The sequence below is a fragment of the Leopardus geoffroyi genome, chromosome D2, assembly GCF_018350155.1.
Source record: "Leopardus geoffroyi isolate Oge1 chromosome D2, O.geoffroyi_Oge1_pat1.0, whole genome shotgun sequence".
NCBI classification, from domain to species: Eukaryota; Metazoa; Chordata; class Mammalia; order Carnivora; family Felidae; genus Leopardus; species Leopardus geoffroyi.
This window is the reverse complement of record NC_059334.1, coordinates 21921345-21935978: the sequence shown is the minus strand read 5'-3', so window position 1 is coordinate 21935978 and position 14634 is coordinate 21921345. Positions and strand designations below refer to the sequence as shown.

At 37.1% G+C, this 14634-nt stretch overlaps 1 protein-coding gene across 3 annotated transcripts in view; it reads left to right on the top strand.

The window, feature by feature from the left end:
- SLC16A9 (solute carrier family 16 member 9) overlaps positions 1-13807 on the top strand; it is a 56126-nt gene extending 42319 nt beyond the window's left edge. For 2 of the 3 annotated variants that reach the window (XM_045437467.1, XM_045437466.1), the window contains 3 exons: positions 7714-7809; positions 10359-11276; positions 11676-13807. In XM_045437467.1, the coding sequence (XP_045293423.1) occupies positions 7714-7809; positions 10359-11276; positions 11676-11854 (1193 nt within the window). In that variant the 3' untranslated portion in view covers positions 11855-13807. The remainder of the gene's footprint in view (positions 1-7713; positions 7810-10358; positions 11277-11675) is intronic. The other variant, XM_045437468.1, reaches the window with a different exon arrangement.
- Positions 13808-14634: the final 827 nt, after the last annotated feature.

Sequence of the window (14634 nt, the reverse complement as noted above, 5' to 3'; positions counted from 1 at the left end):
TGGATTTTGGAAAAGTTCAATTTTCTCTAACTTTGTTTTCATGGTAATATCTGCCTATGGACAGAATCTGCACAGTGTATTGAGACTGGGAGGAAAAAAACCACATTTGCAGAGTCTGATTCTCCTACTGCAATTATGGCAAATGAGATAAAGGTCATTTCCTGGCATTCATTTTAGCAGTTAGAGTTTTATAAGCCTTTTTGTTTTGTTTTGTTTTTAATGGTTATATCATTAAAGAAAGTCTTTTTTCTCTCATAGATGTTCAATTGTAATAAGGAACTATGATTTTCTAATTAGTCTGAAGCTATTATCGACATAATGTCATAATACTCAGGTGAAAAGTGAAAACATATATCAATATAATGGTTATTTTTTTAGTACTTATTATATTCCAGGCACAGATACTAAATCTTTTACATTTTTTAGGTCTCTTAATCTTTTTTTTTTTTTTTTTTTTTTTTTCTGAGAGAGAGAGGGAGGGAGAGTGAGTGGGAGAGAGGGAGAGGGAGAGAATTCCAAGCAGACTCCACACTCAGCATGGAGCCTGAGCCAGGGCTTGATCCAATGACTTTGGGATCATGACCTGAGCCAAAATCAAGACTTGGACATTTAGCCGACTGAGCCACCCAGGCACCCTTATGTCTCTTAATCTTTACAATTGTCTTGTGAGATTGTTTTAAAGATAAAGAAACTAAGAATTAGAGACTTTCAGTAAACTCTCTAATCCCCAAAGTCACCTAGCCAGTAACTGATAGAGCTGGGATTTGAATCCAAGACTGATTTCCAAGCCTATGCTCTTAACTAGTCAATGTCATGTTCAGAGTACTCATGAGTACTCATGCTAAGCATACAAAAGTCAGAGCCAGTTTATTAAAAAAGCTAGCCAATTGCTTGCACTTCTTAACTCTCCATGCAGATGTTTGAAGCTAGAAACATAAAAGTAACTGCATTTGGATATGCTAAAGTTACTTATCTTTTTTTGACATCCTAAGTTACCTTCCCACAATTTCATTTCTAGAAGTGGATATTTCTGGAATACTATATGTAATTTCTTATCCTAACCCAAGTTTAGGTTAGGTTTAAAGGTGATTTGCTTTAAAACATACATAAGGGGAATTCTCCCAAATGACTGACAGACAGGTCCCCACACTACAGTGACCACTGTCTTCGTTTTCCCAGGGCTAACAGGTTTCCCAGGATCTGATACTTTTAGTGGCCAAACCGGGAATCTCCTGGGCAGTACCCTATCCCCACCCCACACAGAATCTGGATTCTATAGCTTCACCCATATTGCTTTTTAAGATTGCCATGCTGGGGCGCCTGGGTGGCGCAGTCGGTTAAGCGTCCGACTTCAGCCAGGTCACGATCTCGCGGTCCGTGAGTTCGAGCCCCGCGTCGGGCTCTGGGCTGATGGCTCAGAGCTTGGAGCCTGTTTCCGATTCTGTGTCTCCCTCTCTCTCTGCCCCTCCCCCGTTCATGCGCTGTCTCTCTCTGTCCCAAAAATAAAATAAACGTTGAAAAAAAAATTTATAAAAAAAAATAAAAAAAAAAAGATTGCCATGCTAAAATGCACTATTACTAAATGTTTCCTTTTCCTAAAAATAATATTCAGGGAGAAGTTTCATATACAGATGTAGGAGCTTGATAGATATCTATTCACTTACACACAAATATATGTATATAATAAAGGATATTTTAAAAGAATTCATAGACATCTAAAAATATGTATACGATTTCAAATGTTTTAATGCTTGTCTTCCTAAAATAAATCAAAGTTCCACTTTGCATGCTTTTATTCACATGCTAGTTCTTTAGAGATGCTTGCTTTATGTATTCTAAATTAGAAGCATTTTTTAATAGCAGAGTGTTTTACTTCAGTTACATTTTTTCCTTATAACTGTCTTACCAGTTTAATTGATCTACGCATTTTTGATTTATCGGTAAAGATTGAGAAAAATGAGAAAATGAGGAAGTTTAGTGTGATTTGCCCAAAGCATCCTCCTATAATGCATAGAATTTGTAAATTAGTTGTATCTTTTTTCAAACCATATAATTCTAATTCTGTCTTTCTAATGATGTTATCTTTGTAAATTAATTATTACAAAATTAAAAAATCTTTAATATTTTTAAAGCTAAGATTTAGTTTCTGGCTAAAGTAAAAAGTAAAAAAAATTAGCATCATTTAAGTGGGGAGTAGGTATAAAGATATTATTAAAAATATATATACACACACGCATACATACATATAAGTGTGTTTGTGTTTGTTATATGAATAGAGACATAGACAGGAAGAGAAAAATGCAAGAACTCAAATGAGATTTATGGGGAATGGCAGTAGGATAACTTCTGTGGGGAGGTTCATTCAACAGACTTTTAAGAACGCTCACTCTGTGCCAGGCTCAGACCTGGAACCAGGATACTTGGATGAATAAGACGCCACCTGCCCTCAGAGCTCGCTGTTTAGTTGGAGGAATAAACGTGTAAATTTATAACACGTAACACAGCAAAACAAATGCACTGATAAAATGAAACTAACATCCTGTGCTGATATACCACATACCTGTGGGAAGAGGGGTGCTGAAGCAGGCTTCATGCAGGAACTCATGCTTGAGCTGAGTCTGGAAGGACAGGTAGGATGCGGTCAGATGGGCATGGGTTTTGAAGGGGATTTGAATGGGTGGGAGGGGGACATTGCGGGAGCTCAAATGCTCTGAGGTGTGAGGTGCCATGGATAACAGTGCTGTCAGCACGGAGCCCGATGCAGGGCTCAAACTCATGAACTGTGAGATCATGACCTGAGCCAAAACCAAGAGTTGGACACTAACTCATTGAACACACAGATGCCCTGATAACAGTGTTTTTATAGGTATTTGTTTAAGTACTGAGGAAGTCATGTGAGTAGGTGCAAATATATCAAAGATTGGCATGCAACAGAGGCGGGATGACAAAATGTTTTTATATGGACTTTACTGTAGGAGCATGATGTGATGAGAATTGTATGGCAGCAGCTTAGAAGATAGATTTCTGGAAAAAGTACTGGAAGCTGAGAAAGTGATCAAGAAGCCAGAGTTCAGCTCAGAAAACATGAGATGAACTGAGGCAGTGGTGGTGCAAAGACAGAGGGAGGTTGATAATTTAGGCAGTGGGTATGATAAAGAGCTTCTTGATGGGCAGAGATGAGGGATTAGTGGCCTCTGAAGTTGTGATCTTGCCCAGAGATGTGTGAAATGGAACATAAGATGTGGAAAGGAAATGTTAGAACATGTAAAAATATTTAGTTTTTACCTATTTAAGTAAAGGGAAACAATAATATTATACTAATGTTTATGCTTTGAATTGTTAGTAATGTAGGTATTTAGTTTAAAAATCATTACGCTTATACTGCAGGCTGATGGTCAGAATTTTTTTCACTGATAGGTGTTTGATAAAAAGTGATTGGTCAAAAAAAATGGTCAAAAATGATCGGTCAAATCCCTTGGTCAAGGGATGCTTTAAGATAGTGATTTCCAACTTTACAGCCTTGGGACCCTTTACACTCTTTTGTTTAGGACCCCGAGGAGCTTTTGAATATATGGATTATACTTACTGATATTTGTTCTGTTAAGTTTAACTATTAAAAGCTAAGAAATTTGAAAATATTTGAGTAATTCATTTAAAGATAATAACAAACCTAATATATGTTAACATAAATAATGTACTTATTATGAAAAATAGCTCTACTTTCCAAAAGAAAAACAAACTTTTGTGAGAAGAGTTGCATTATTTACAGTTTTGCTAATCTCTTTAATGTTTGGCTTCATAGAAGACATCTGGATTCTCATATCTGCTCTGTACACAATCTGTTGCAATCTGTTTTTTTTTTAATTGAAATGTATGAAGTAAATCTTGTCACACATAAAGATGTAGTTGGAAAAGAAAGGAGTTTTAATAGCCTTTTCAGGTAATTGTAGATACTCTTCTTCGATACTTTACAAAAAGTTGATGAGTGATGATTTTCCAAAGTTAATTGTAATATGGAACTTGGTACTACATCAATATACCTTTCATACTCTTATATTTGTTTATTCTGCACTTTGAATGGATCTTCATTCAAACCTAATTTTGTAATATCATGAATTGGTTATTTGAAAAATACTGGTTCACTAAGTTATGAAAGAATTCTAAATGTTGACAAATTTCATTATACAACATCAAAAAATCACTTTTGTTACTTTCACCAGCAGACTCATCAGAAAATCTTTATTTATTGGAAAGCTGTTAAAATCATGGTAATGGATATCAGTTTTCAAAAATTCTTTTTCCGGAAACTTTGGATTTTATTATTGTTAACAATTACTGCCAGTTTTCTCCCTTCTTAGTTTGTTTTCAAAAAAGTGTCTACCAAATACCCAAGTCTGGGTAACCCTAGTTTGTCTGTCAGATATTCTTTCAAATAAAAATAAGGTCACAAGATTAAAAGGGGGCTCTTTTAGCTGGCTACTAAAATAATTGTGTAAAGGGTTTTCCTTGCAGCAATTGTTGTAATCCAAATGAAGAATTTTTAAAATATTTTTGTTTGTTATTATTATGAGTGTATGATTATGTAGCATAATTTGATACCAAAGTTTGGTACCAATACCTTGATTTGTGCTAAGGCACTTCTGGTTTTATCAACATCTCTTTTGCTCCATCAGCATAATTGTAAACACAGTGAAAAAAGCAGAGAACATATTAGTATCCATGGGATACTTATCCACAGGAGATACCATTCAAGACCACCAATGAATGTCTGAAAGCATTCATAATAGTGAACCCTATGTATATGTACACCCCCTATGTATATGTACACACTTGTGATAAGGTTTAATTTATAAATTAGGCACAATAATAAATCAGCAACAATAACAAATAATCAAATAGAACAGTAATAACATACTATAATAAAAGTTATGTGAAAGTAGTCTCTCTCTTTCAAAATATCTTATTGTGCTGTACTCACCCTTCTTCTGTGATGATGTGAGATGGTAGAATGCCTGAGTGATAAGATGAAGCAAAATGGATGACATAGGCATGTGACATAGCATTAGGCTACTACTGACCTTCTGATGATATGTCAGGAGGAGGATCATCTGAGCATTCTGGACTGTGGTTGATTGCAGGTAACTGAAACCATGGAAAGCAAAACTGCAGAAAAGTGGGGGACTAGTGTATTATGAAAATAGTTTTGAATTTACAGACTCTGTGAGAGATCGTGGGGATTCAAGGGACCCCTCTCTAATAACTTCCAGTTTAAGGTTGTCCTGATGCAGATGTAGGAAGGCATCATGGTACCTTTTTGAAAAGTTTAAGGAGAAAGCATTTCAAATTTCTGCTACATTAAAAAAAAAAAAAAAAAAAAAACAAGTGAAATAGCATTAACTATTAAACCCAGGGCCTTGAAATAATTTTTTAAAATGTCTTTTTTTTTTTTTTGATTTCAGGCTAAAAATTTAAAAGTTGCTGTTTCAACTTCTCTGACGTTGACATTTAGTAATCAGAAATGTCTTTTTCCCCTCTCATGCCTAACATTTTACAGAGTCCTGACAACCAAATCACAGAAAAGTAAATTCATTTTGCCTCCAAAGGCTTTCTGAGGTATATAGTCTTAGTCAAGGGTGACATTTTTTGGTTTCAAAATTGATTATTCAGAAACATTTAAAAATTTTTTTTTAATGTTCATTTATTTTTGAGAGAGAGAAAGAGCATGAAGAGGGACAGAGAGAGAGGGAGACACAGAATCTGAAGCAGGCTCCAGGCTCTGCGCCATCAGCACAGTCCCTCATGCCGGGCTTGAACCCATGAGATCGTGACCTGGGCTGAAATTGGACACTTAACCAACTGAGCCACCCAGGCGCCCCAGAAACAGTTTTGTTTCATATCTTGAAGAGTCCTATATATGAATAGTAATGACAACTGTATAAATCAGTGCAACTCATGTTTTAGTTCATGAGATAATATTTTTTCCCTTAAATCAAACAAGAAGGGCATTTTATTTAGGGGTGCCTGAGTGGCTCAGTAAGTTGAATATCCAAGTCTTGATTTTGGTTCAGGTCATGATCCCAGAGTTGTGGGATTGAGCCCTGGGTTGAGTTCCATGCTGAGCATGGAGCTTGCTTAGAATTCTCTCTCTTTCTCTTACTCTGCCCCTCTCCCCTGTTCATGCTCTCTCTCTCTAAAATTAAAAAAAAAAATTTTTTAAAGGAGAAAAAAATCTTTTTACTTAAAATATAATTGTTTTAGTCTATTTCATTTCTTTAAGAAGACTTTTTATGGAATCACACATAATCCTCAGAGTCTTAGGTTGTTTAAATTATTAATTTCCTAAAACACTTATGTAATATATTTGTTAAGCCCATGTATTCTTTCTAATCATAGTTTAGGTGCCAATGAAAAGCAATGACAATGATCTTAACTCATTTAATGGGCCGTGGTTTCAAATCCAGTTTTTAGACTATGGCTTATGTGTTGTTTATAGAATGATCCTCAAGAACAGATGATATTGCAGAAGAAAGGCAAAAAGTCATGAGTTAGAAGCTAGAGGAATATTTTATGAAAAACCAACTGGCTTTAATAGGTGCTAAATAGGGAAGAAAAGATTAAGCTAACAAACAAAAGCCTTGGAGAAGATCTGGAGATAAATATAGTCCTTGGGTCTCAAGAAAGGTAAATTTAGGGGCACCTGGGTGGCTCAGTTGGTTAAGCGTCCAACCTCGGCTCAGGTCATGATCTCTCAGTCCATGAGTTCTAGCCCCACGTCGGGCTCTGTGCTGACAGCTCAAAGCATGGAGCCTGCTTCAGATTCTGTGTCTCCCTCTCTCTGCTCCTCCCCTACTCATGGTCTATCTCTCTGTGTCTCTCAAAAATAAATAAATGTTTAAAAATTTAAAAAAAAAGGAAATTTAGTAAGGTATTCTTTTAGGTTGTAGAAGAATTTCAAATCTACAGAAAAGTAGAGGACAGTATAGCAAACAACTGTATGCTCACCACTTAAATTTAACAGTTGTTAATATTTTAGTGTATTTGCTTCCTTTTTTTTGCAAACATATTTCAAACTAAATCAAATACATTTTACTGTAAATAAGGTAGTTTGCATCTCTGAAGGAGGAAACTTACAAATATATATTTTACTGTGATGGGATGACCTGAGAACCCCAGAGGCCTTTGTTTTGCAGACTGGGGGTGTGCAAGCTATAAGCTCTCACTAAATAGCATGGAATAATGAAGGGAACTTTCTAAAATTATTTAGAGCACTTTGAGGAGGAAGGACACTGAACTGAGGGCAAGAACTTGGAAGTGAGACTGAATGGGAAAGTTTGATTAAATTTTACTATTTGGTGTTATTTGGTGACTTAACCATTATCTCTATCTCCCTGTAATGTTGCGATTTAAATTTGCATTATTCATTCATGCTTCAGAAATTGGACTTTTTTTTTTCTCTTGATTCCAACCCTATGGGTGTGGAGTGAAAACTGAGCCTGCACAGATATGTCCATTGGAGCTGTACGAGTGACATCAAAGAACCTACGAGTCCATACTCTGAAGAGTTATAGCCAATCAGTAACAGAACAACCTACTGGAGATGTTATTTTTCCTTTTTCTTTTTCTTTCTTTCTTTCTTTCTTTTTTTTTTTTTTTTTTTTTTGCATTGAAGTAGTATAATCTGTCTTGATTTATGTAATGTCTTCTTATGTTTAGGACTCGGATGTGGTTTATTATATACTGCAACAGTGACCATTACGTGCCAGTATTTTGACAGTCACCGAGGCCTTGCTCTTGGCCTAATTTCAACAGGTACATTTTCAAAATAAGTACAGCATTGTCACTATTCAGTTTTCTAATTAAAGTTAAAAGTTACTGGACACAGATATGTTTAACCAACCACTTCCCAGCTACCACTTAGGTAGCATCTTTTTTTACTCTAGCCTGAGAAGAAAATTTTATTTTCCACCGTAAATAAGAGTAGTGCTTCCAGAAAACCTAGGATGCATACATAAAAAATCTGGGGCATTCAATGGCCAATATACTAAAGGAAAGAAAAGCTTATGGGACCCGTACATTGAGAGTCACAGGTTGGTGAGAGCTTCAGTAAAAGAAGCAGCCTGTACTTATGTAAGACACCTTCTCCCTGAGAAAGGTAGGAGAAATGCCAGGAAAATGGAAACTCCAGGGCTCTGTCGAAAAGCCTGCTGTTGGCATCTTGCCATCTCCATTTACTGTGGAATGTACAATTTTTCTAAAGTACTTATTTATGAATGCATTCCCCTGGCCATGTGCATATCTAAACGACAGACTCTTCACTCTTGTTCTTCCTTTAATAATCAAGAGATGATCACTGAGGGAAATGTAAATATAAAAGCCTTCTGGACTTCCTCTGATGTTTTAAAGTGTCATTTCACTTTTCAGATGGATTTGTTTCCTAAGAGAACTTATCAAACTTATCAAACTTTTCATTAGAGAACTTATCAAAATTTTCTGTGGCCAATATTTTACCAGTTTGCTTAGGAAATAGAGCTGCCAAGTTTAGTGAAAGTGGCACATTTACATATGCTACTTGTTAATGAGCGGGTGTTCCTGGGAGGTCAGACTTTGAGGTAAATGGAGTAAATACAATGATTTGTCTGGCAGCAGGAGCCAAACTAATGTTTATTCCTGAGATCAATCTAGTGGCAACAAAGTGATTCCAGATTGAATTAAGTTGAGCTGGATATTTCCCAAAGGTGGTTTAAGGAATTATTGGCAGGGGGGAAATAGGAATCATGATCTAAGAGGAGATGGGGCCAGAGTCTTGAGGACACAGCTGGGCTAAGGCAGAACTGAAGAAGAAATAGCAAAAACAGGAGATAGAGAATCCAAAGCAGTTGGAATGTAGTTCAAAGAACCTTACAGGATCTCCCACAGGTGTGTGAGTGTGATGGCGTGTGAAGGTAGGCATTAGTGTGAAGGTAGGCATGAGCTTGAAGGACAATAGGTCTTGCCTACACTACATTTTTGTAGAGGCATTGTAATGTGGCAACAAGCACAGACGCCAGAGCCAGACCACCTAGGTCTGAATCCTGCCTGTGTCACTCACTTGCTGTCTGGAAATAGACAGACTTTCTAACAGTCCTGTTAACTATTGAGTTAAGCCTCAGTTTTCTGAACTGTAAAATGGGGATAATAATAGTACTCATCACATCAAGTTATTGGGAATCTTAAAGAAGCATACATGTAAGGCACATAGCAGGGTACTAAAAGCATGAGATATTATCATTATGAACTAGGGTTTCCCTTAATGTCCAAATTTGTATGTGTGCCAAAGATGCCAGAAGTTGTATGCTACATACTTTCACTCTGCCTAGAAAGGAGGGCATAAGAGACTGGGTCATGGCACACTGAAATAAAAATGGATCGACTCTGGACAGTTAAGATTTGGCAGAATTAAGGAATTTTCAGTTTCAACTCACAGGAAACTAGGTGAAGCAAAATTAAGGAGAATTGTGGATCTACTTAGTCCTTCTGGGTTGCTGTAACAAGATACCATAGACTAGGTGACTTCCACAAAACATAAATGTACTTCTCAGTTCTGGAGGCTGGAAGTCTGATATCAGGATGCCAGCATGCTTGGGTTCTGGTGACAGACTTCTTCCAAGCTGCAGACTGCCATTTTCTTGCTGTGTGGCATGTGTGCATGGTGGAAGGGGAAAGGAAGCTCTCAGGGGTCTCTTTGATATGGGTGCTAATCCCATTCACGAGTGCTCAGTGGGCTCATGACCTAATTGCCTTTCAAAGGCCCCACTTCCTCATACCATCATATTGGGGGTTAGGATTTCAACCTGTGAATTTGGGAGGACATGAACATTCAGCCTATAGCATCCACCTTCAGTGAAAAAGATGACAAGCAAAAAAAAAAAAAAACAAAAACAAAAAACCTCACAGAAGAATTTTTTAAAAATTGAAAAGAAGCAACAAAAAAAACCCACATGAAATATTCTGACATTGCTGGGAAAAAAAAGGAACGTGAGCATGAAACAAAGGTTTTTGGGGAAGCAATTTTGTTCCATGGTTAACAAGGGTTGGTAAACTAATGTCCATGGGTCAGATCTGGTCTACTGCCTGTTTTTAGAGAGCTCATGAGCTAAGGATGATTTTTACATTTTTGTACAGTTAAAAAATCAAAAGGATATTTCAGGGCATCTGAAAATTATGTGAAATAAAAATTTCTATGTCCATAAATAAAAGTTAATTGGAATATAACCATGCTCCTTCCTTTACAATTCTTCTTTGGCTGATATCAATAATGGTTGTTCTGAGAACCCTGAATTATAAGAGATTAAGATTGAACATCTCCCATTTCTTTTTAGGTTCAAGTGTTGGACTTTTTATATATGCTGCTCTGCAGAGGTTGCTGATTGAGTTCTATGGGCTGGATGGATGCCTGCTGATTGTGGGCGCCTTAGCTTTAAATATATTAGCCTGTGGCAGCCTGATGAGACCCCTCCAGCCCTCTGATTGCCCTTTGCCTGAAAAAACAGCTCTGGAAAGTGCACCAGATAGATACTCCATTTACAGTGAAAAAGAGAAGGACCTGGAAGAAAACACAAACATTCTTGGAAAGAGCTACAGTGCTGAGGAAACATGCAAGAGCACCTTTGGCAGTGGTGGCCGGAAACAGGAGAGCCTACTTCATAAAAGTCCAACAACAATGGCACATTCAAAAGAGACTGAAACGTACAAAAAGAAAGTTGCAGAACAGACATATTTTTGCAAACAGCTTGCCAAGAGGAAGTGGCAATTATATAAAAACTACTGTGGAGAGACTGTGGCTCTTTTTAAAAACAAAGTATTTTTAGCACTTTTCATTGCTATCTTTCTTTTTGACATTGGAGGATTTCCACCTTCATTACTTATGGAAGATGTGGCAAGAAGTTCAAATGTGAAAGAAGAAGAACTCATTATGCCTCTTATTTCCATTATTGGCATTATGACAGCAGTTGGTAAACTCCTTCTAGGGATACTGGCTGACTTCAAGTGGATTAATACCTTATATCTTTACGTAGCTACCTTAATAATCATGGGCCTGGCCTTGTGTGCAATTCCATTTGCCAAAAGTTATGTCACATTGGCAATACTTTCTGGGATTCTAGGGTTTCTTACTGGTAACTGGTCCATCTTCCCATATGTGACCACAAAGACTGTGGGAATTGAAAAATTGGCCCATGCCTATGGGATATTAATGTTCTTTGCTGGACTTGGGAATAGCCTTGGACCACCAATTGTTGGTAAGATATTTCTTAAAGCAACCCATTTTTACTGTTCTTCTTTGTAACATCTCCAGGTATAGAAATCCAGATTACAATAGTAGCACAGATTAGCACAAAGTAAATCTGCATAGATGTCTGATGGTAATGATTTACTCATAATCAGTTTGATAAAAAGGCCAGTATACTTGCTCAGGGATTTGTGTTCATTTTGTGTTCAGGAGAAACTCAAAATGCCTGCTTATTCTTGTCCAGATTATTTGGGAGAGTCTCCTCTGCTAACTCCTAAGAGTTTGCTATAGAGTACATGGGGTTTTATCTATCCTAATCCTTACTGTATATAAAATTGGTAAAATTAGAGGATGGCTTCCAAGTCTTACTATTTCTATCAAATTCACTTTTTTCTTTCTCTCTTTTCAGGTTGGTTTTATGACTGGACCCAGACCTATGACATTGCGTTTTATTTCAGTGGCTTCTGTGTCCTGCTGGGAGGTTTTATCTTGCTTCTGGCCGCCTTACCCTCCTGGCATACATGCAGCAGGCTGCTGCCCAAGCCAGCTCCAACAACCTTTCTGTACAAAGTTACCTCTAATGTTTAGAGGATACTGGAAGGAACTACAGACTGTTTTCTCATAGCGAAATTTCACTGTGGCTGACTCTGAATGAATTTTTTGTTTGTTACAAATCCTATTCTCTTTGTACTGTATATGTAGCTTCTGTCGCCTGTATTTACCACCCCTCCTTTTTTTCTTTTTCCAAGAAGTGGGACTATTCTGTTTTACCCTTATTCGTGAGTTCCTGACATTGTAAACATTTTGGCCAGCCTTGAAAGGCTTTCTCTGTGTAAAGAAATATAATTTCTCTGTAGGATCCATTAGTTCCACTGAAAGGCACCCAGAGGGAGCTCTTCTATTTTAAACCTGATGTAGGCAGCATGATGAGATATATGTGAAGGCCACCAGGGGCGAAATCACTCTCTTCTCTATGTTAGACTAGCTAGTATGTTGAAGACTTCAGGCCAGTCAGGAGATGGAAGTGGTTACTAAAATGGCGTTAAGAATTGCAGTGGAGCAAGCTGATCTTTTTTTTTTTTTTTTTTTTCCTCAAAGATATTTTAAATTACAGTCACTGGTTTTCACTATTTGATTTTATTTACCTTGAGGCAGCACCCCATATTTGGTATCCACTGCGCTTAAATCGTTTCAATTCCTAAGGTGTTTGCCTAGAGGCAGGCAGTCTCCACACTGGAGCACTCACCACAGACTTGCTTCATGGTTGGCTGCCAAAAGCACACTCACTCTTCTCTGTCAGCATCCACTCAGTTGATGTTTCCCAGGAAGTGCTGATTTTACCTGTTTCCAAATTCGAAATGCGTAAACCATTCCGTTCTGGCAAATGGGAAACATCCATTTGCATTGGGCACAGTGGGGATGAATTGCAAGTCCCTGCGTGTCTTCTTGATGAAGCATTTATTTGCTACTATGAGATTTTACCACTATCAGATTTTAATTCAAGGGCAGAACTAAAATGTGTGTGTGTGCGCGTGCGTGCGTGCGTGTGTGTGATGAACTCCGAGTCTGTGTGGGACATGGGAAGACAAAAAAGCAATAAGAAATTGATACCCTGATCCAACTGTATTCAATCTTAAGAAAAATGTTTTGAAAGAAAACCACTGTTTAATAAATGGGCATCTTTCTGAAGAAATATTTTTTGAATTTTGCTGTGTGTCAGAATCCTCTAGATCCTTTTAAAAATATGGTTGCCTGAGTACTACTCTTAGAGATTTTAATTCTGTAGGTTTGGCTATGGGCCAAGCATCTGTATTTTTAGCCAACTCTTCAAGGAATTCTGACGACACAGCCAGGTCGAAAATGAGGGTTACAAGACTGGCAACAGAAAACATTCATTCTCTTAAATAAAAAACAAAAAAACAATAAACCATTGAGGTGAGGGGTTTTTATAAATAGCCAACTGTGGTTCTTTAAATAGGACGCACTCTTCCTATTGTGCCAAAATTGTCTCTTCATTTCTTTTGAAATATATGATTTTATACTTGTATGTTGCCTTTCTTCAAAGGCGCCTGAAGCACTTTATAAGCATGAAGCCCCACAACACCTCAGTGAGGTCCGTAAATAGATCTTTTGTATGCAATAAACCTGGAGTGTGGGGGAATTTCATAATTGAGTTAATCCTACTTAATAATGCAATAATGGGGCTTCAAAGTGCCTTGGACTTCTCTATACTCAGACTTCTGGAAAGTTTTCTGTACCTCATTCTTCAGTCACTGTCAAGGTTAATAAATATAAGAAGTGACATTTTAAAAAGTTAAACTAAGTGTTTTTATGTTGAAAGTTCCTTTTTGCCAACAATATATTCAGGAAGTCCAATAACCTGAAAAAAGTAACTTTCCTGACATCCCCATGTTCATCAACGTTGATAATTGTCCAGATGCATCTTCACCATGTCTACTAATACCATCCAGCGTGTGCATTTTCAATTGTCTAGGGAATGAATTTTAAGTTGCAATAAAATATTTTTTTGTTTGTTTTGCATTGGTTTGGCTGCTTTTTCTCTTAACGAGTCCTCCTTCTCTGAATTACAGTGATATTTCACTTGAATGTAAAAAAAATGATCACATGTTCACTTCAGACCCCCGAATTGGTGATTGGACCTCAGCGTATTCGAAAGTGAAATTTGCTAAACTATTTTGACCATTGGCTCCCAAAAAGCTAACATGTCAATCCTACAGAATCCTTTTGAGGAAAAAGGGGACAGATTCCTCTTTGCAACTCTTAATGATGATGTTGTCAATCATTGGTGGAATTCTTACTATGCTCTTAGGCACATTATATTATTTATCCTTCATAATAGCTCTGTGAGGTGAGGATGCTAATCTTCATTGTATGGTACAAAACATAATTGTCATGATATGGACAAAATATATAAGCAACTTCCAAAAGCAAAATGAAAAAGTGTCTAGTGAATGCTTTGGTTTCTAACATGGCTGGGAAATGGGGCTCAGGAGGATGTGTTGCTATAGAGTCAATCCTTTAGTGAATAGAGAAGTCATGTGTATGTGAATAATTATTCAAGGCTTGCCCATTTCCTAAGAATTAGCATTTTTTAAACTTTATTTATTTATTTATTTACATAAGAGGCCGAACTCATGATCCCAGCATCAAGAGACACAGGCTCTTCCCACTGAGCCTGTCAGGTGCCCCAAGAATTAGCATTTTAAAAGCATCCTTAATAATGAAATTATACTGATTAGGACATAATCTTTCTTTTGTGACTCAAAAGACATTTCTTGACCCTCCAAGCAGCTGGAGCTGAGTTGGGGAAAGAAACTTTGTTAGGGACCCTCTTTCTTCCTTTCAGC